This window comes from Macaca thibetana, chromosome 3 (genome assembly GCF_024542745.1).
Source record: "Macaca thibetana thibetana isolate TM-01 chromosome 3, ASM2454274v1, whole genome shotgun sequence".
NCBI lineage: Eukaryota > Metazoa > Chordata > Mammalia > Primates > Cercopithecidae > Macaca > Macaca thibetana.
In genome coordinates this window covers 117,887,740-117,909,110 of record NC_065580.1, presented here as the reverse complement: position 1 = coordinate 117,909,110, position 21,371 = coordinate 117,887,740, and the positions used below count along the sequence as shown (strand labels likewise).

General features: G+C 40.2%; 1 protein-coding gene across 1 annotated transcript in view; it reads left to right on the top strand.

Annotated features, from left to right (window-relative positions):
* Window positions 1–20,030, top strand: part of PKD1L1 (polycystin 1 like 1, transient receptor potential channel interacting) — a 188,869-nt gene extending 168,839 nt beyond the window's left edge. The window contains exon 59 of the mRNA XM_050784834.1: window positions 19,683–20,030. Within this exon, the coding sequence (XP_050640791.1) occupies window positions 19,683–19,748 (66 nt within the window). The 3' untranslated portion in view covers window positions 19,749–20,030. The remainder of the gene's footprint in view (window positions 1–19,682) is intronic.
* The last annotated feature ends 1,341 nt before the right edge of the window (window positions 20,031–21,371 follow it).

Sequence of the window (21,371 nt, the reverse complement as noted above, 5' to 3'; positions counted from 1 at the left end):
CTTCAGGAAAAAGCAGTATGTACAAATGACCAAAAGTGAAGATGAAGTGTCACTTTGAAAACATTTGCCATCAACAGATAAAAATTGTAACCGAGATGTTCTCCACACAAAAGGTAAATTAATGGAAAAAAAAATGTTTCTTTGAAATGACAGTTTGAAGTCAAGATGAAAGAATACTAAGATGAAATAAAAAGACAATGAATTAACAGAGTTGAGGAAAGAAATGGAAAATAAAATAAAGCAAATGGATTCACAGAAAAGAGAATAAACTATGTGGATGACATATTTGAGAAAATTCTGGGAAAAAAAAAAAGTTAAAATTGATTTTAGGAAAATTAATACACATGGAAATCAGACCCAGAAGACTGTGCATAAGACATGGAAAGGGTATCTATAATTAGTGTCTCCCCTAAAAAAGCCCAGAAAATTTGAACAGAAAAAAAAAATGTTTAAATATAATTTTAAAAGACTTTACTGGAAAAGAGATATAGACCTATATATTTAAAAAGGAACTGTGTCCCAGGGAAGAAATGGATTCACATCGATTAAAACTAGAATATGGGGGCCAGGCACGGTGGCTCACGCCTGTAATCCCAACACTCTGGGAGGCCGTGGCAGGCAGATCTCGAGGTCAGGAGATCGAGACCATCCTGGCTAACACAGTGAAACCCCATCTCTACTAAAAAATACAAAAAATTAGCCAGGCGTGGTGGCGGGCGCCTGTAGTCCCAGCTACTCGGGAGGCTGAGGCAGGAGAATGGCATGAACCCAGGAGGCAGAGCTTGCAATAAGCGGAGATTGCGCCACTGCACTCCAGCACTCCAGCCTGGGCGACAGAGCAAGACTCCGTCTCAAAAAAAAAAAAACAAAAAACAAAAAAAACAAGAAAACTAGAACATGAGTGGCTGTAGTGGCTTATGCTTATAATCCCAGCATTTGGGATGCCAAGGCAGGAGGATCGCTTGAGCCCAGGAGTTCAAGACCAGCCTGAACAATACAGTGAAACCCCATCTCCAAAAAAAAAAAAAAAAAAAAAAAAAAAAAATTCACTGGGTGTGGTGGCACACATCTGTGGTCCCAGATACTCAGGAGGCTGAGATGGAAGGATTACTGGGGTCCAGGAGGTAGAGGCTGCAGTGAGCAGTGATCCAACCTAGGTGACAGAGTGAGACCACATCTCAAAAAAAAAAAAAAAAAAAAAACTAAACTAAAACACACCCTAATAAAGTCACTGGACTTCAAGAAGATAATCTTACTGACACCCAGATACCTCCTACCCCCAAAAACCAAGTCACCTCCAAGTGATTTAAAATAATTTAAGGTATTTAGCAACTATTATTATTGTTTTAATTATAAAAAACCGTTTAAATATGCATATGAAAATTGGGCAAATGATAGGAAAAACATAATTTTTAAGAAAAGAAAATATAATGACCAATTTTGTAAAAAAAAAATTAAATTCGACCGGGTGCAGTTGCTCACGCCCGTAATCCCAGCACTTTGGGAGGCCTAGGCGGGCAGATCACAAGGTCAGGAGATAGAGGCCATCCTGGCTAACACAGTGAAACTTTGTCTCTACTAAAAATACAGAAAATTAGCCGGGCATGATGGCATGCAGCTGTAGTCCCAGCTACTCGGGAGGCTGAGGGAAGAGAATCGCTTGAACCTGGGAGGCAGAGGTTGCAGTGAGCCGAGATCACACCGCTGCACTCCAGCCTGGGCAACAGAGTGAGACTCCACCTCAAAAATAAATGAATAAATAAATGAATAAAATAGAGGATTTATATAGAGGAAAAAAAGATGGGATAGTATTTACTATATTTGTAACATAAAAAAAGAATTTAATTAAAAATTTTAGAAGAAAGATTATTTTATGTATTTATATTTAAACCATAAGGTATATATTATTTTTTAATGATAGGATTAAAACAAAGGACCATATATACTGCTAATTAGTGCTTCGCAGAAAGCACTGACAGATGAAAACCCATGGTATGTAATGTGGAGCAACAACAAATAAAAGTAAACTAAGTATGTGTACAACTCAAATTGGAAAAATTCACAACACACACAAATATACACACACACTAAACAAAACAGAAGGAAAGAAGTTGAGGGGATGAAAGTATAATTTAATGAACTCAACAGCAAAATGAAGTAATCCAAGAGATGATTCTTTTTACAAACAACTAAATTGACAAATTATTGGCTAACATATCTAAATATGATGAACAGAGTGAGTACAATTCATATAAAAATGAGAAACAGAAAATAACCTCAAGGAAATTAAATAAATTATAAAATTTTGGAAGGAGAGAACACTTATCAGTCAGTGTTCATTATGCAACAAACTGACTTGAGTAGAGACAGAAACCTGAAACAGTATTTGAAGTTCTGTCCCTCCAAAAGCACCAGCCGCAGATGTTTTTACAGAGAAAATACACCAAACTATTAAGAAGCACGTAAGTCCAGAACAATCTTCAAACTGTGCCACAGCAGAGACAGAAGAAACGCTTCTGAATGTGTTTTTATGAAACAAGCAATTTATTAATCTAAAAACTGGACAAAAATATTCCAAATTAAAAATAAAATTACAGTGTCAATGTCAGTCTTATTGAGTTTTGATATCAAAAATCTAAATAAAACATTAACAAATAGAATCCAGCAGCAGATTCAGAAAATTATATCCCATGATCATATGAGTATTAAATCAGGATATAAATGTTTTAATATTAAAAATATATTAGTAGTGTCCATCCTCTGACTTTGCTCATCGTTTTCAGAATTGTTTAGGCTATTCTAGTTCCTTTGCTTTTCATATAAATTTTAGAATCAGTTTGTCAATACCTGTAAAAAATCTTGTGGTATTTTGCTGGGCGCAGTGTCTCACACCTGTAATCCAGCACTTTGGGAAGCCAAGGTGGGCAGGTCACGAGGTCAGGAGATCGAGACCATCCTGGCTAGCATGGTGAAAACGCGTCTCTACTAAAAATACAAAACAAATTAGCCGGATGTGGTGGCGGGCACCTGTAGTCCCAGCTACAGGCTGAGGCAGGAGAATGGTGTGAGCCCAGGAGGTGGGGCTTGCAGTGAGCCGAGATCCTGCCACTGCACTCCAGCCTGGGTGACAGAGTGAGACTCCATCTCAAAAAATAAAAAATAAATAAAATTAAAATATATATATATATATATATATATATAGGCCAGGTGTGGTGGTTCACACCTGTAATCCCAGCACTTTGGGAGGCCAAGGCAGGTGGGTCACTTGAAGCCAGGAGTTTGAGACCAGCCTGGCCAACAAAAAATAGCCCAGTGTGGTGCATGCCTGTAATCACTGCTACTCAGGAGGCTGAGGCATGAGAATCTTTTGAACCTGGAAGGTGGAGGTTGCAGTGAACAGAGATCACGCCACTGCATTTCCAGCCTGTGCAATAGAATAAACAAAATAAAAATATATGAATAAAATAAAAATAAATGAAATAATAAATAAAAATAAATGAAATAAAATAAGACTATATTAATAACCTTCACCAAACAGGGAAAAAACTATCATTTTATTTTTTCCATGGCTGCATTTGATAAAATTCAACATTCATTCCTAATTTTTAAAATGTATTCTTAATAAAAATGAAAGTGATTTTTTTTAAAAAATAGGAATATAGCTCAAGTTAAATGCCAGTATTATATTTAATAATACAACATCAGAGCCTTTACTACTAAAGTTAAGGACAAAAAGATTGTCAATTCAAAAGTCCTACAACAGGCCGGACACAGTGGCTCCCGCCTACGACACAAGCACTTTAGGAGTCTGAGACTGGAGGTTCACTTGAGCCCAGGAGTTCATGACCAGTCTGGGCAACATGATGAGATCTTGTCTGTACAAAAAATACAAAATTAGCCAGGTGTGGTGGCACACACCTCTAGTCCCCGCTACTTGGAAGACTGAGGTGGGAGGATCACTTGAGCTGGGGAAGTCAAGGTTGCAGTTTGCCATGATTATGCCACTGTACTCCAGCTTGGGCAACAGAGTGAAAACCTGTCTCAAAAAAGGAAAAAAAAAAAAAAAAAAATGAAAACAAAGTCCCACCATGGCATTTTAAAGGGGTATGCCTCATCTCTTTCCTACAAACCCACTTAATTTGTTTATATATTTAATAGCTCATAGAGCTAGCAAGAACTTTAAATTTATAATATAATTGGGCTGTCTTTTATATACACAACACACACTATTGTGAGTCCTTATACAGTTATAATATATAGTAATCTATACTAATTTCCTATGGCTGAGAAAAGAATTTCCCTCAAATGATGTTGGAGGCTTGTAAGTGCTGTCTTTGCCCTTATGACTTACTCTTCTTGTGTGTGAGTGGGACGTTTTTGGCAGCAATGCAGTCTTAACTTTGGTTTCATTCCACAGGAAAACACAATGCTTTCTGGACTATCACTTTATGGGGTATTTATCAAAAGTATGTTTGGCAAAAAGTTAATGCTGCCAAGGGTGGGTCTCTCTCACCTGGCTCCCAGGTGGGTTTCTGCCTACAGAACTCAAGTTTCTGCAACATGAGTTTAGCTGGCCTCCCTGGGAAAGAACCAGGAATGTCATTGGTCTTGGAATAGGCCAAGCAAACTGGACTTTACAGAACAGACCCTCTTTTGTGTGAGGGGATCTGAGGAAACAATTCGTTTGAATTTCCTAACTTCAAGGCATTTGTTTCTTCATCTTAACCATTAATAATTAAGATTTGTATCTTTATAAACTAGAAGGATTGGATGCCTGGAGCTATCAATAACCACCTACAAATCATACTGTTCTTTGTACTTTTTAAGTGACTCATGGCAACAAAATGCGGTGAGTTGCCAGCCCCCACCTCCTCCCCCTTGCCAGCTCGGCCCCCTTAACGGTTCTTGGCACTCTGTGGCCTCTCAGCTATGTAGCCTTGGACCCCGAGGAGAGCTCCCAGCCGGGGGCTGCTGCTGATTGCGCAGAAGGACCTCTGAGCTCTTGCCCTGCTCCCTGCTCCCTGCTCGGGCCTCTTCTCTACTGCGATGACTCACCACTTTACAGGAGCTGGCTGGGCCACTAGTCAGTGGATGCAATTTAGAGATGTCAGAAGGGTTTTTCCTCCACATATCTTCCTCTTGATTTGCTTTTGTGAATACCACTGTGTAAGGCAGGAACATCCAGAGGAGAGTGCCTGACCTCAGAGCACAGAGTCTGTCCTAGAGGGTTTTTGTCTTTATTTTTTTCAGTGTAATTCCTTAGCACCTACCTGCCAGGAGGAAGGTGAGATGTTTTTTATAACCGTGGAAAATCTGCGTTCCCTTTCACATTTGGGGTCTCCAACATAATTTGTGAAGACTGGCGTGCCACAGTCCACAGCCACTCTTTTCAGCAAGCTTTGTGCTCTGAACTCTGCCGGTCAGTGTTACTTAGGAGCAGGAAGCCATTGAGAGGGTGAATTTTATCTCAGCTTCTTCCCTTAACTTGCCAGTTTGTAGAATAATGAGAAGATTTAGAATACTTAGCTTTTCCCAATGCATTTACGTAGCCCCCATCACAGGTGACTGTCAAAGAAATTTACTGAACTCCCTCAAATCTGGAAGTTTTTGTAATTATAGTTGGGTCCTGTAAACTTACTGAATCTTCATTGACTCCAGTATTTTCTAATGGATAATGCAATGTATCTGAACACTAAGTTTGAATCCTTGAGGAAGAAACAGGCTAGAAGAGGCTTTTTAAAAGGAAATATTGGCCAGGCGCAGTGCCTCACACCTAATTCCAGAATTTTGGGAGGCCGAGGCAGGTAGATCACTTGAGGTAAGGAGTCCAAGACCAGCTTGGTCAACATGGTGAAACTCCATCCCTCCTAAGAATACAAAAATTAGCCAGGTGTGGTGATGGGTGCCTATAATCCCAGCTACTCAGGAGGCTGAGGCAGGAGAATCGCTTGAACCTGGGAAGCAGAGGTTGCAGTGAGCTGAGATTGCGCCACTGCACTCCAGCCTGGGCGACACAGTGAGACTCCCTTTAAAAAAAAAAAAAAAAAAAAGGAAATATCAACTTGGCCTGAACATGCAGAAAGTATGATGCCCTAGAGATGCCCCAACTCCTGCTGATAAACATGGAAGTCAGGCAGGTCTGAGGGTGGAGCAACTGTGGAGCGTGACTGGGCGACTATGGGAAAGCGACTTAACTTCTTTGTGTCTTTACATCCTACTCTGTAAAAGTAGGACACTAGTAGAGCCTCTCCCATGAGACCGCTGAGAGAGGTAAAGGAGTTAAAGGAGTCTGTGTCTGCATGCTGTAAGTGCTCTCTATAGCTTTAATAGAGACTAGTAAGAGTTTCACGTTTCATGCATTCCTCAAGTAATTTTGTGCCAGGCACAATTCTAGAGGCTGGGGATCCAAAGATGAGCAACATTGACTTGAAAGTGAACTATGTTCACTCAGAAAACATTATATTCCTGGAATTGGAAAATACAAATCTCAAAATTATGGACAAAAACCTGAGCAACTTTTGTATCCACTTGGACCTATGTTATGATGTGTTTCTTCATGTGAAGCCGAGAGGGGTCAGTAAGGATGCAAACATCAAGTTCAAATGAAATATGCTCAGGAAGAATGCACTCCATAATTCCCAGACTTCATTCAGTATGTTAAGGACCAGTATATTCCTGGACTTAACTAAAAATGATCATTTTCACCTGCTCTCACATCCTGGTTCTGCCCTTGCTAGCTGAGTTCTCATGACTTTCTCTCCACCACTGTGGCTTCCACAGAGCCCAGCACTCAGTAAATATTTAGTGAACTGGTTAGTGAGCAAAAAGAAGTGGTAGATGATGTATATGGATAGAAAAGGGCAACTAATAAAGTAAGCATGGGAAAATTCTAATAGGTGGCTCTGGAAAGGGTAGCTGAATGCTTCTGAATTATTCTTGTAACTTTCTTAAGTTTAAAATTATTTCCAAGTGAAACGCTTTTAAAAAGAAGCTATTGTGGGCCGGGCACAGTGGCTCATGCCTGTAATCCCAGCACTTTAGGAGGCTGAGGCAGGCGGATCACCTGAGGTCAGGAGTTCGAGACCAGCCTGGCCAACATGGTGAAACCCTGTTTCTACTAAAAATACAAAAAAATTAGCTGGGCATGGTGGTGGGCACCTGTAATCCCAGCTACTCGGGAGGCTGAGGCAGGAGAATCGCTTGAGCCCGAGAGGCGGAGGTTGCAGTAAGCCGAGATAGCACCATTGCACTCTAGCTTGGGCAACAAGAGTGAAACTCCATCTCAGAAAAAAAAAGAAGCTATTGTATTACTCAAGTAAAGAGATGACAAAATGCTAGAGTCATGGCTGTGAGATATGATTTGTTTTAATGGTTCTTACTGTTTTTTCTAAGCTTTTCTATGTTTCTAAGTATGTCTTGGAATTTTTCCCATGATGGACATCACGAGAAAAGCTAATTAAATTTAAAAGAACTAGATATGGCTTACAAATACTTAATATATTAGAAGTGAGAATAACTTTAAAACCTAAAGAGAAATGTTGAAGTAGACAGCCTTGTGAAATGAATTCTCTCTGCTTTCATGGATTATACTAAGTCTTCCTGGGATGACTTCACAAGCAGGAATGTTTCTGTGGCTGCTGATTCATTCCTTCCTGGCAGACATAGCTCCAATGAAGTTGAAATATTATTGTTAATCCCTTTTATTTAGATGTGTGCTAGAATGGCACTCGAGGCACTAAGGATATAAACCAGGGCTTCTGTATGACTGTGAACACATAATCCATTTACTTGAGCCAAATTGTCTCCTAGCAGGGTTCAAGAAACTTGAATTCTCAAGGACTAAAATACACTGTCAGCTGGCTTCTTTTTGAGGTTTCTATTTTCAATTTGGAGTCTTGCAAACTACAATTATTTCTCAAAAGAATATGTAAAATACTGTATTAGTTTGCTAGGGCTGCCATGACAAAGTGCCACAAACAGAAATTTATTCTCTCACAGTCTGGAGGCCAGAAGTCCAAGATCAGGGTGTCAGCAGGACCATGCTCCCTCTGAAGGCCCTGGCGAATGATCTGTTCTAGGCCTCTCCCAGCTTCCCTTAGCTCCTTGGCTTGGGGCAGTGTAAGTCTCATTTTTACAGGGCATTCTCCCTAGGTGTCCAAATTTTCTCTTTTTATAAGGACACAGTCGTATTGGATTAGGACCCACCCTAATGACCTTATCTTAACTTGGTCATCAGCAAAATAAGGTCACATTCACTGGTACTGAGGGTTGACATTTTAACATCCTTTTTTGTTCTGGAGGAAGAACAATTCAATCCATAACAAATACATTTAAGCAAATGTAAATATTTGAAAACACGTATTATAGTTTTCTATTAACTCCAGCTTTTTGAAAACTTTAATTTTACTCATCTGACAAAAGTAAAACAAAATACTCAAAAAATTAGCAAACTCTTCTTTTTTACTCCATAGAGATCTTAATTTAGAAATGCTTTTATAAGAATGATGTTTGTATGTTAGTATATGTTGATTATCATTAAAATTATAAAACAAGTAGATTATCTGAGTTCTTTGACTGTGGAAAAGATCAAGTAATAACAAAAGATGATTTTTTTGCCATTTTAAATAGTACTTTTAAATAGAAATACGATTGGGTCTTCCCTAAAATACTATATAGCTATGAATGTATACTCCCATTGGCTTTCTAAGTTACAGAACGCAGGAAGGTAGGAGAGCCTCTGAGGTCAAGAGCTCCTGTTGCCTCCTCCTTGGGTAAGTGACTCATTCTCAAGGGATAAAATCACGTAATAATCCCAAAGACATGCCTCATCTATGTCACCAGCACAACACCTTTAGTAAAGATCGAATCCATTTCCCCAGTGGTTTGGGAGTGCGTGTCTATCTTTGGTAAAATCTAGCACAGCAGTTCCCACTGGTTTTGCACTCTTAGCTATGTCTTGAATAATTTATTACTCAACATATAGTTGAAAGGCTTGACAATTAATTGGTTTTAAGTAGGACCAAGGAGATGAAAAATTAGAGCAGATCCAAGGGTTTCCCTATTACAAAGCCATGTTCACTCAACCAGTATCCCAGTAGGCTTTTCTTGAGTGCAAGACAGAGGATCCAAGTTACAGCTAGCACACATGGGTGTACCAATGTCATCATTCACTATACCGGTGTGGGAATTTATTCTATCTGATCTTCAGAATTCAAGTAAATATAGAATGAGGTTGTACAAATCTCTGGGACTGTAGGAAGGAACTCTTTTCTCATGGTGACCTTCTTCCTGGCTTCTCTTGCTAGTTTAGAATCAATTTAAGTGTTACTGAAATTCTAGCCCTTGTCCTTGAAAAAGTAGAGACCTTAGGAAAGTTTCTGCTGCAACTGTCCTGAGTTGAATAATTTTCCAGAGATTTGTGCTTGCCAGGGCCTCCTTGCAGTCTCTACTTTCATAAGTTACTGCATTTTTTTGACAAACATCCTGGTCCTGTTGCCAGGCAGGAGTAAGGAAATATAATTATTAAAGTTGAGAAATATGCACTGACCTTTAAAGGACCTACCAACACCCTGCACCCTGCAGAAGTTGAGTGTCTTTTTTCAAAAGCTGTGGGTGACATAATTTATAACTCTCATAGGCAGCTGGTTTCTTGGATGGTAGGGCAGAGTGGAGAGGGAAGGAACTGGATGCCTTGCACAGAAGGTGGTTATACTATACTATGCAGCCACAGCAGTCAACACCATGTGGTTCTGACAGAGGGGAAGAGACAAAGATCCTTGGAACAGAATAGATCCCAGAAATAGAGATCCCAGAATGGACTCACACAAATATGCCAGACTCATCTTGACAAAGGTGCTGAAGCAATTCATTGAAGGAAAAATAGCATTTTTTGACAATGTTACTGACGCAATTGAATATCCAAAAGCAAAAGAAAACAAAAAGAACTTGGACCTACACCTCATACCATATACAAAAGTAATTCAAAATGGATCACGAAGAATGCTTTATGCAAAACATGGAACTGTCAAATTTGGGGGAGGAAAAAACAGGAGGAAATCAGAAATTGGAACTTTAAAAATTAAAAAGTTTTGTTCTGGCAGAGTGCGGTGGCTCATGCCTGTAATCCCAGCACTTTGGGAGGCTGAGGCGGGCAGATCACGAGGTCAGGAACTTGAGACCATCCTGGCTAACACGGTGAAACCCCGTCTCCACTAAAAATACAAAAAATTTAGCCGGGCGTGGTGACGGGCGCCTGTAGTCCCAGCTAATTGGGAGGCTAAGGCAGGAGAATGGCGTGAACCCAAGGAGGCGTGGAGCTTGCAGTGAGCCAAGATCATGTCACTGCTCTCCAGCCTGGGCGACAGATTGAAACTCTGTCTCAAAACAAACAAAAAAAAACCCTTTTGTTCTGCAAATGACTTTGTTGAGAGGATGGAAAGACAATCCTCTACAGACTAGAGGAAAATATTTGCAGATCACATAGTCAACAAAGAAGTAGTATCTATAATATATAAAGAAGCCAAGCCTCAGAATTCAACAGTAAAAATGCAAATAATCTAATTAAAAAACGGACCAAAAAAAATGAACAGACATTTCACTGAAGAAGATGTACAAATGGCAAACACATGAAAAGATGTGACTATCACTAGCCGTTAGGGAAATGAAAATTAAGACCATAATGATATATCACTACATACCTTAGAAAGACTAAAATAAAAAATAGTGACAACACCAAATGCTGGGAAGAATGCAGAGACCACATCACTCATACATGGCTGGTAGGAATGTAAAATGGTACAGCAACTATGGGAAATAGTCTGGCAGTTTCTTATAAAATGAAACATGAAAATTATTGCCCAGAAATTATCTGGATCATAGATCCCAAAGAAGTGAAGACTTAGGTTTACATAAAAACCTGCACATGAATGTTCACAGCAGCTTTATTTGTGACACCTCTGAACTGGAAATAGCTTTCACTGAGTGAATGGTTAAACAAACTGTGGTCCCTTCATATCATGGAATGCTACTAAGCAATGAAGACAAAAAGAGTATTGATCCGCACAACCACCTGGGTGAATCTCCAGAGAATTATGCTGAGTGCAAAAAGCCAAACTCAAAAGGTTACATACTATATTATTCTATTTATATAAGTTTTTTTTTTTTTTTTTGAGACAGAGTCTCACTCTGTCACCCAGGCTGGAGTACAGTGGTACAATCTCGACTCACTGCAACCTCCACCTCCCGGGTTAAAGTGATTCTCATGCCTCAGCCTCCCCAAGTAGCTGGGTCTACAGGTGCACAGCACGATGCCTGGCTAATGTTTGTATTTTTAGTAAAGACGGGGTTTCACCATGTTGGCCAGGCTAGTCTCAAACTCCAGACCTCAAGCCATCCACCCACCTCAGCCTCCTAAAATGCGGGATTACAGGCACGAGCCACCGCGCCAGGCCAATATAACATTCTTAAAATGACAAAATTATAAACATGGGAAGCAGTTCATGGTTGCCAGGAGTCAGGAAGGAAGGAAGAAGGCTTAGGTGCATCTATGAAAGGACAGCAGAAGGGATCTTGGTGATAGAATGTTCTTTACTTTAATTCTATCAATGTCAATGTCCTGGCTGGGATATTGTTTTGCAATTTTGCAAGATGTGACCATTGAGGAAAACCTGGTAAAAGGTACATAGGAGTGTTCTGTATTATGTCTTACAACTGTGTGTGAATCTACAATTATCTCAAAGTAAAAAAAAAAAAAAAATTAAACAGTAACAAGATTGTTATAGCATACAAAATTACAATAAGTTGAAAATGGTAATAACTTAAAAACCAGTGCAAATATTAATTATTTTTCTAGCAAACAAGAGAATAGTCCAGTCACAAATGTGCATAACAAGTGCTCTTCCTGGACACCTCCTTTCTCCCACCCAGCCCATGGTTTATCCTTTCCCCAAGTATCTTTTATAAATGAAAGCTCCAAAGCATGAAGGCATCTGAGCTCCTGCAGTAGCTGGACATCCTGAATTGCTCAGATTTCTACCTAATGAGATTCTGGCCTCATCTGTGGGCCCCGCACCATATGTTCGCAGTTTCTGCTGGACTAAAACCCAAATAGGGGTGGAGGGAAGAGCCTGTGTCATCTTAGACTCTGTAAAGGTGCAGCCATTCTCAGAAGCTCAAAACATCTGAGTTATTTGGGACAAGAGTAATATGTTTGTATCAGTAACCAAATATCTCCGTAGAGAATACTAGCAAGAAATGTGGGTGGAAGAGAATCTGACCAAGACACAGAGATATGGGAGCTGAGCCTGAGTTACGGACCACTCCCACTGATGGTATCATTGAGCTGGCTGACAACTTGCTCCTCAAAACACACCATGTTTCAGCATAATTTAACCACAAAAGGCTCGTCAGCATTTTGAACAGCATCGTATCCCAGACAGAAACTGACAAAGGAGACTGAGTCTGCCAGTGGCTGTAAAAAGCTGTCCACACACACTACCTTGATCATTTGATCTCTGCTCTCAGGTGATGGGGCCTGCTTGATAAAAACCATGCAGCCATCTGACCTATTGGCAAAACGTCTGCCATCAGCAGTGTCTGATTTCTTCCACTTTTGGATCCATATTTGCTGCTTAGCCTAAAAAATAAGTGGAAATGTGTGTGGCGCTGGGCAGGGCACGGTGGTGTGTTTTTGGCATTCTTCAGAGCAGATAAATGACTTGAGGGAAGGGTAGGAGAGAATATGTTTTCAAAGACTTGAGATTCTCTCCATAGGACAAGAGCTTCTAGTTTAGTTACTAATACAACAACCTGTTAGCTGAACATCGTTTTTTAAAAAGGATGTGATTGCCAGTGTCTGTTCTGTGGGCACAATTCTTTCCAGAATAAAAAGTTCTGCTTTGCATTTGAAGTAAGTCCAGTTCAAGAAGAGCACTGCCTTTGAGGTCAGTGGGAAGTCAGTGTCCAAGCCTGTTCCACAGTATGCTGGGTCAGAGAAGACATTCGTGTGCTGAAGCCCAGCCCTGAAATTGAAATTCTTATGAGACTAAGAATCTCATACAAGATGAGGATGACTTTTAAAATCACAACTCTCCTATATATCAGTAATACGTAGTCTCATTTCAATTGCCCTTATCTCTAGACTGAAGCACACTGGAAGTTGGTAAATCACAGGTCAAAGACCTTTCCAGCAGATCAAATACAGGTGCATTATTGTTTGTAAGGGAAAATGTTTTCTTCATCTTCACCTGTCTGTGGGCTATAATACCTCCTTGATGAGCCACCAGGTCTGTATGATCTCCAAGTGACTCACTGGCGTTTCTTTATTCTAATCATGAGTGACTTCAACACCCTATCATTCTTTTGTTTCCGTCTGATGTTGAGCCGTAACCTGCTCTGTAAACTCCACCAGATGGAAGGAATTTTCCCCGGAATCAAAATTAATCATTTAACCACTTCTCTCACATATGTGAGGCAGTGTTGTGTTCTTCCTCCCGCCTTGGCAGCGCTGGTGGTCTTCCTTCCCCAGCCTAAGCCCCATCAACCCCCACCGCCACCATCCTCCCATGACGTGGCTTTGAGTCACCTCATCTGCTGGTTGGCTCCTGGTGATTCTCCTCAGGCCTTGTTTGTACTTCTTGCATCTACTCTTAATGATAAACAATAGTCCAGGAGTACCACGATTAGGAAAAATATGTGCTGTGCTAAATGTTGATGGCTACCAGCACCCATCTCTGTCTCTCCCTCACTGCCCAAGCTTTGTCCAGGCCCCAGCTACTGCCCAGGCACTGAGGCCACCTCCCCTGCAGCTCCGCATAGCCCCTACAGAGAGCAATGTACCCTGCTTCTGAACTTGCTCCTGAAGGCATCGGGCAGGCACCTCTTCACGCTCTTTTTTTTTTTTTTTTTTTTTGAGATGGAGTCTCTGTCTGTCGCCCAGGCTGGAGTGCAGTGGTGCCATCTCTGCTCACTGCAAGCTCCGCCTCGCGGTTTCACACCATTCTCCTGCCTCAGCCTCCCGAGTAGCTGGAACTACAGGTGCACACCACCACACCCGCCTTTTTTTTGTATTTTTGGTAGAGACGGGGTTTCACCGTGTTAGCCAGGATGGTTTCGATCTCCTGACCTCATGATCCGCCCTCCTCAGCCTCCCAAAGTGCTGAGATTACAGGCGTGAGCCACCACGCCCGACCTCACACTCTTTTTTCTTTCCCAAGCGTAAGAGATACCTGGAGCAAGGTTAGAAAGAAGCCTTGTGCTGAAGATGGCAGAGCTGCCTTTCTAAGATGGGAACTGTGCCAACTTTCTCTTGCTTATGTGAGAAATAAACCTTGATCCTGTTTTGCTCTAAGGAATCTGTGGGCTCTGTGTTATAGCAGCAGCATGGCTTTTACCAAATAATTTCTCATGCTTCACACTTGCCTTGGAAACTATACTGACACTAATGCAGCCCCCAATTATATTATTATTTATAACCTTTGACAATGGTTTTGACTATAAATAATGTAAAACATGACCCTAATTGACTGAAACTGCAAGGAAATATGTTATCTACAAAACCAGAAGTTGAGAGGTGGGACAGATGCCATCTCTGCATTCTGCTGTGTGCTAGCTTTGCGCTAGCTTTGCCTCAGGATGGAGGACACCCTGCTTGGTTGCAGGATATCTGCTACAGGTCCAGGGATCACATCCAGAGATGAAATGTCCATGGAAGGAAGAGACCATCTCCCTCGGTCTTATCATGAGATATGAGGAAACTTTTTCAGGAAGTCCCCAAGAATATTTTCCTTCAAACTCATTCCTAAATTAATCTTGGTGAAATGGAATTATCATGATTAATTTAGACTTATCATTTGGGATAGTCAGAATTTAAGTGTCAGCCGGGTGCGGTGGCTCACGCCTGTAATCCCAACACTTCGGGAGGCTGAAGTGGATGGATCACTTGAGGCCAGGGTTTCCAGACCAGCCTGGCCAATGTGGCAAAACCCCATCTCTGCTAAAAATACAAAAATTAGCCGAACGTGGTGGCTTATGCTTGTAATCCCAGTTACTCGGGAGGCTGAGGCAGGAGAATCAATTGAACCTGGGAGGTGGATGTTGCAGTAAGCCAAGATTGCACCACTGCACTCCAGCCTGCGTGACAGAGCAAGACTCCTTCTCAAAAAAAAAAAAAAAAAAAAAAAAAATTTAAGTGGCAACCAGTAGGATCTTTGGAGGTCTTAACACCTCCCAACCTGTTCCGTCCTTAAATTTTATTGCTAAGCAATGTCTTTGCTCCTGTACCTTTCTCTCCATAATGGTGCTATTTATTTTGTGGTCATAAATACAGTTCTTAATTATTATTCCTGTTAGACTTCATATGTTTATCACAGCATTCCAGGTTGAATTGGATTCTGCTAACACTTACGTTCAACCTATCTCCCAGCTTCAAAACTGAATCCTATAATATTTACCAGATACCTACTATGTTCTCAGCACTGGGGTATGAAGAAGAAAATTCCTCAACCATCTCACAATCCAGTAAAAGCAAATGAGCAAACAGGTGTGGAGATGCGCTAGGCTTGGGGCCAGGCTCAGTCAGCTGCTAGAGCAAATCAGGGTGCATCAGAGCTGGAGCTGAGAGACCTGGAGGAGAATTCCTCAAGGGAGAAGCAGCCAGTGACAATGGGGGACCCTGAATTTTGTTTTGTTGTTACTGTTCTTGTAATGTCTTTATCTTATATGAATATCAGGATAATGCTGTCCTCCTAGAATAAATTTGGAAATACTCTCTCTGCTTCAGTTTTCTGGATGGGTTTGACTAGAATCGAAACTATTTCTTTCTTAAATGTTTGATAGAATTCACCAGAGATGCCATCTAGAGTTGAAGTTTTTTATTAGAAACTTTTTAACTATGAATTCAATTTTTAAATAAGTATAGGACTATACAGCTTATCTATTTCTTTTTAAGATAACTTTGGTAATGTATATCATTAAGGAATTTTTCTACTTCATCTCAGTTGTGAAATGTATAGGCATAAAGTTGTTCATAATATTTCCATTTTATCCCTTATCTGTAAGAAGTGTAGTGTTGTCACCTCTCTCATTCCTGTTATTGGCAATTTGCGTCGTCGTCGTTGTTGTTGTTGTTGTTGTTGTTGTTGTTGTTGTTCTGATCGTCCTGGCTAGAGGCTTATCAATTTAATTGATCTTCTCAAGGAACTAGCTTTTAGTTTCATTCATATTCTCTATTTTTTTTCTGTTCTCTATAGCACTGGTTTCTGCTTTGATTTTTATTATTTATTTATTTATTATTTACTTTCTTCTGTTTACATTGAGTTTAAGTTGTTTTTCTTTTTATAGTCTTTCACATAAAAGCTGAGGTCATTTAGGACCTTTCTTCTTTTAATATAGGCATTTAGTGCTTCAGATTTCTCTCAGAGTACTGCGTTAGTATTTATCCCCGAATGAAAATGATATGTTTTCATTTTTATTCCGATAAAAATACTTTCTAACTTCCCTTTTGATTTATTCTTTGATTCACGGGTGATTTAGAAGTATATTATTTAGTTTGTATGTATTTTGAGATTTTCCTGATGTCTTTATGTAACTGATTTCTAATTTTATTCTGTTGTGGTCAGAGAACATCCTGTGTCTTGAATCATTTGAATGTTATTGAAGCTTGTTTTGATGGCCCCAAACATGATCTAACTTGGCAGATGTTTCATTTGAACTTTAAAAGATTTGTATTCTGCTGTTGCTGAACCAAGTGTTCTGTAAATATCACCTTGATCAAGTTAGCTGATGGTGGTGTTCAGGTCTGCCCGGCACTTGCTGCCTTTCTGCCTACTTGTCCCGTCAATCACTGAGAGAGGGGTGCTGAAATCACATTCTATAAGTGTGGCTTTGCTCATTTCTCTTGCAATTCTCTTGGTTTTTGCTTCACATCACATTATCTTCATTCTCTGTATATAAAGTGTCTTCATTCTCTGGCTGCTTTTAAGATTTTCTCTTTGTCTCTGGTTTTGGGCAATTTGATTATGATGTGTCTTGGTGTCTTAGTTGTCTTCATGTTTATGGTGTGTGGCTTTTGCTGAGCTTCTTGGATCTGGGGGTTTATAGTTTTCATCAAGATCAGAAAACTCACTTTCACTGGCTTCAACTGCAAGTGTATTAAGCCGCTTAAAGTTGTCCCACAGCTTCACTGGTGTTCTTTTCATTTAAAACATCTTTTTTTCTCCCCGTGTTTCATTTTAAATATTTTAAATTGCTGTATCCTCAAGGTCACGAGTCTTTTGCAATATCTGACCTTCCCTGAATCCCATGCAGCATATTTTTCTCACACATTGCAGTTTTCGTTTCTGAAAGTTTTGCTTTTTAAAATATAGCGTCCATATCTCTACCTAATGTTTTGAATATATGAAATATAGTTACAACCTCACAATATTTATGCTGAGTGAAAGAAGCCAGACCAAAAAGAGTACCTACACAATGCTGCCATTCATAGAAAACTCTAGGAAATGCAAAAGTAATAGAGAGTGACAGAAAGCAGATCCTGGCTGTCTGAGGGTGAGGGTGGGACTGGGCAAGAGGGAGGCGTGACAAAGAGGCCTGAGGCAACTTGGGGTGATGATCTTGATTATAGTGATGGCTTTACAGTTATATATATGTGTGTTATATATATACATATACATAACACACACATATATATACACACACACACGCATATATCACATGGTATATTTTAAGTGTGTGCAGTTTACTATCTGTCAAATATATATATGATATATATATACACATTATTTTCATTTATTTATTTATTTATTTATTTTAAGATGGAGTCTCACTCTGTTGCCCAGGCTGGAGTGCAGAGGCTCCATCTCGGCTCACTGCAACCTCCACCTCCCGGGTTCAAGTGATTCTCCTGCCTCAGCCTCCTGAGTAGCTGGGACTACAGGTGCCCACACCATTCCTGGCTATTTTTTGTATTTTTTTTTAAGTAGAGATGGAGTTTCACCATATTGGCCAAGTGGTCTCGATCTCCTGACCTTGTGACCCACCCGCCTCGGCCTCCCAAAGTGCTGGGATTACAGGCATGAGCCACTGCGCCCAGCCTGTCAAATATATTTCAATAAAGCTGTTTAAAAAGTAGTAATCCTGAGCAAACTTGTTGGCTGTCATTCCTTTTCCTCGCCCAGAGACATTCATCCATCTCTAAGGAAGAACAAGGGCCATAAGGCAAAACTAGAAGAGCAGTCTTAAGACCGCAGTGCACCCACACACTTGCCCTGGGGTCCTTGTCACCCTCTCTCTGCCATCCCACATGGCTCTCAGCGGTGGTGACTGTGCGGTGGGGCAGCAGAGACTGGCGCCTGCTTGACCACCAGCACAGCAAATAGCTGCTCACCTGTCCAGTTATTTTCTTAGGAACAAAAAATTTAAAAACCCTGCAAGATCAGGCAGAATGCATTTTGAAGCTGGGACTTTGATAATTATTGTTAACCCGTTTATGCCTGAGGTTGCAGTTTTTTGAATTTTTGCAATCAGATTTTGGCGATGACCTTGAGCAATAGGATGTAAACAATTCCCACATGCTTAGCGTTCCAGTAATGGAACGCTAGGCCTCAATTTAAGTTGCCCTCCAGAAGTATTTTTTCAGTTTACTCTCTCACCAGCAAGGAGGGAGGTTTCTTTCCCCCAAAAACAGTGGCTCATACTGGGGATCCTCTTTCCTTTATGTCTTAGACTGATGTGATAAATTACTATTTACCTCATTGCTGAAATTCACATTTCTTTGGTTAGTGAAGTTTAGTATTTTTATATATGTTTGCTGACCTTCACATATATAAATATGCCTATATATAAAAAATATAATATATTAATATATATAGTCTGTTCATTTATGTGGCCTAGCTTTCAACTGGAATATTTAGCCTTTTGTCTGATTTTGCAATACCCTTTAAAATAAGAATGTAAACTTGTTAAATAGTCTATTTTTTACTTTTAATTTTTTATATTGACAGCTAACAAATTGTATATATATGAATACACACATATATATGTGTATGTGTATATTATATATGTAGTAAGAGTGAGTACATCGACACTTACCTGGAAATCATGATTTTTAAGTGAAATAACATATAACAAAACTAACTTTTCTCCTCATCAGGATTATAACAAAACAACATTGAACAAAGCAATGCTGTTTGAGGAGCTGGTGTATGTTGTTTTATACGTATTATTTAAATTAGTACTTTCCATAAGTCAGGCACTGTTCTAAATTCTTCAGAAGTATTAATGACTTTAATCATCATGACAACCCTGTGAACTATATTTTATTATTAGCTCCATTGAAGATTGAGCAAAATGAGACACTGAGAGGGAGGATAATGTGTCCTAGGTCACACAGCTGTGAACAGGCGAGGCTACTATTGAACCCAGGCACACAAGCTCTAGAATCCAGCTCTGAACCACTATGCTATCTTGTCTCTCAAGGACAGAACTTCTGTTTTGATTTTATAGATGTCTCAAACCTTATCCATAACCTGTGTCACTTCTCAGCTTTCACCATTGGGATTATGCTTCATAGAACCTTTTTTCATCCCAATGACATATAAATACTGATTTATTTTTCCTTCTGCTACTTATATCAGGTTGATTTGAAATTTGTTTCAGTATGTTTTTCATTCTTTCTTTTTAACCAGCAGACATCAAGGACTTCTGAGGAGACTGGTACCTTGCATAGGCACTACGGACCCCGTTTTGCTTAACCCACCCAGCAGCCAATTTTAGCAGACCTCCTGGTTTTGCAGGTGAGAAGAATTGAGATACGAAGAAGTTTTGTTAATTTTTCCAGTCCATGCAACAAGTAAATGGGAAACCAGGATGAAAATCAAGGTTCATCTGTCATCAGACTGTTACTCATAATCACCATTCAGAGAGTTCAGATGTGGGACACGATTCTAACTCCAGCCTTCTCCCAAATGGTTCATTTGCCAGTTTCCCTAGAGTTACGTATTGTCTTATTTGTTTGTTTTACTGAATCTGAGTATTAAAAGCCTTGTATCTTGTGAAATTTCTTTTAGGTCTAATAAAAGTGATGAAAGAGACCAGGATAACTTTCTAATAATTAAATAAGATTTTTGAAATAAAGTCCTTATTTTGTAAATTTAACAATTGAATCTTGCTAGATTAATAACTCATTTTTCCTGATGTACTAATTCAATATAAAATGGTTATTCAAACTGAACTTTGAAGTCATCTGGGCTGCTGTTTTTGAATCCATTTAAAAACCTACATGCTCAGATCAGAATTAGCTAAGGAGATTATTAAGTTTGGAGTGCGTGCTATATTTTTGGATTCTAAATAGTTTCAAAATGCCTGGTTTGGCGTGCATATCAGTGACGTGGGTAGAAGTGGATGGATGGGATGGAGGTGCCTCCAGCATCATGGAAACACACCGTGCTGTGGCCTCCCCGTGGGCCTGGGGCTGCACACTGGGAAAGGACAGGGGGAGAGCGTCTGGCAAGCAGACCTGGGAAAGATTTTCAGTGTAATCATTTATTATGTAGAAACCGAGCAAGGTGCACAGTCATCTTAATCCACAACTACCTCATGGGCAAAATGGGAGTATAATGGAACCCACCTCAAAGAGTTTGTTTAAAGCATGTAGCACAGTGCCTGATGGCACATGGCATCTCTGTCTCATTGATTTGACTGAAGCTAATACGAATTCTCTGTGTGCGTTTATGTATTTGAGAATGTACAGGTCTCCTCAGGGAGTAAATTGTATGATTGGGAGGCTAACTCATTTGGGGGATGTTGCCCCAGTTCCACGTTGACGGACAGTGAGAGCTCATCCAGACTGGAGACCTCTGCATGAGCCAGGACTGCCAGGTGGGTGGGTGGCTTGGAGAAGACTCCTCCCTTCCCCAGTGAAGTAATAAGGCATCACAGGCCGGGCGCGGTGGCTCACGCCTGTAATCCCAGCACTTTAGGAGGCCGAGATGGGTGGATCACGAGGTCAGGAGATCGAGACCATCCTGGCTAACACGGTGAAACCCCATCTCCACTAAAAAATACAAAAAAAAATTAGCAGGGTGTGGTAGCAGGTGCCTGTAGTCCCAGCTACTTAGGAGGCTGAGGCAGGAGAATGGGGGGAACCCGGGAGGCAGAGCTTGCAGTGAGCCATGATTGCACCACTGCACTCCAGACTGGGCAACAGAGCAAGACTCCATCTCAAAAATAAATAAATAAATATATAAGGCATCACAACATACATCTTCATCCAGTGATATCTTGTTTCATTCCATCAGCTATGCTTTGACAGACTCTTTTCGTGTATTTTTTCATTCCAAATACTTTCATGGAGCACTCACCATGTTCAAAGAGCT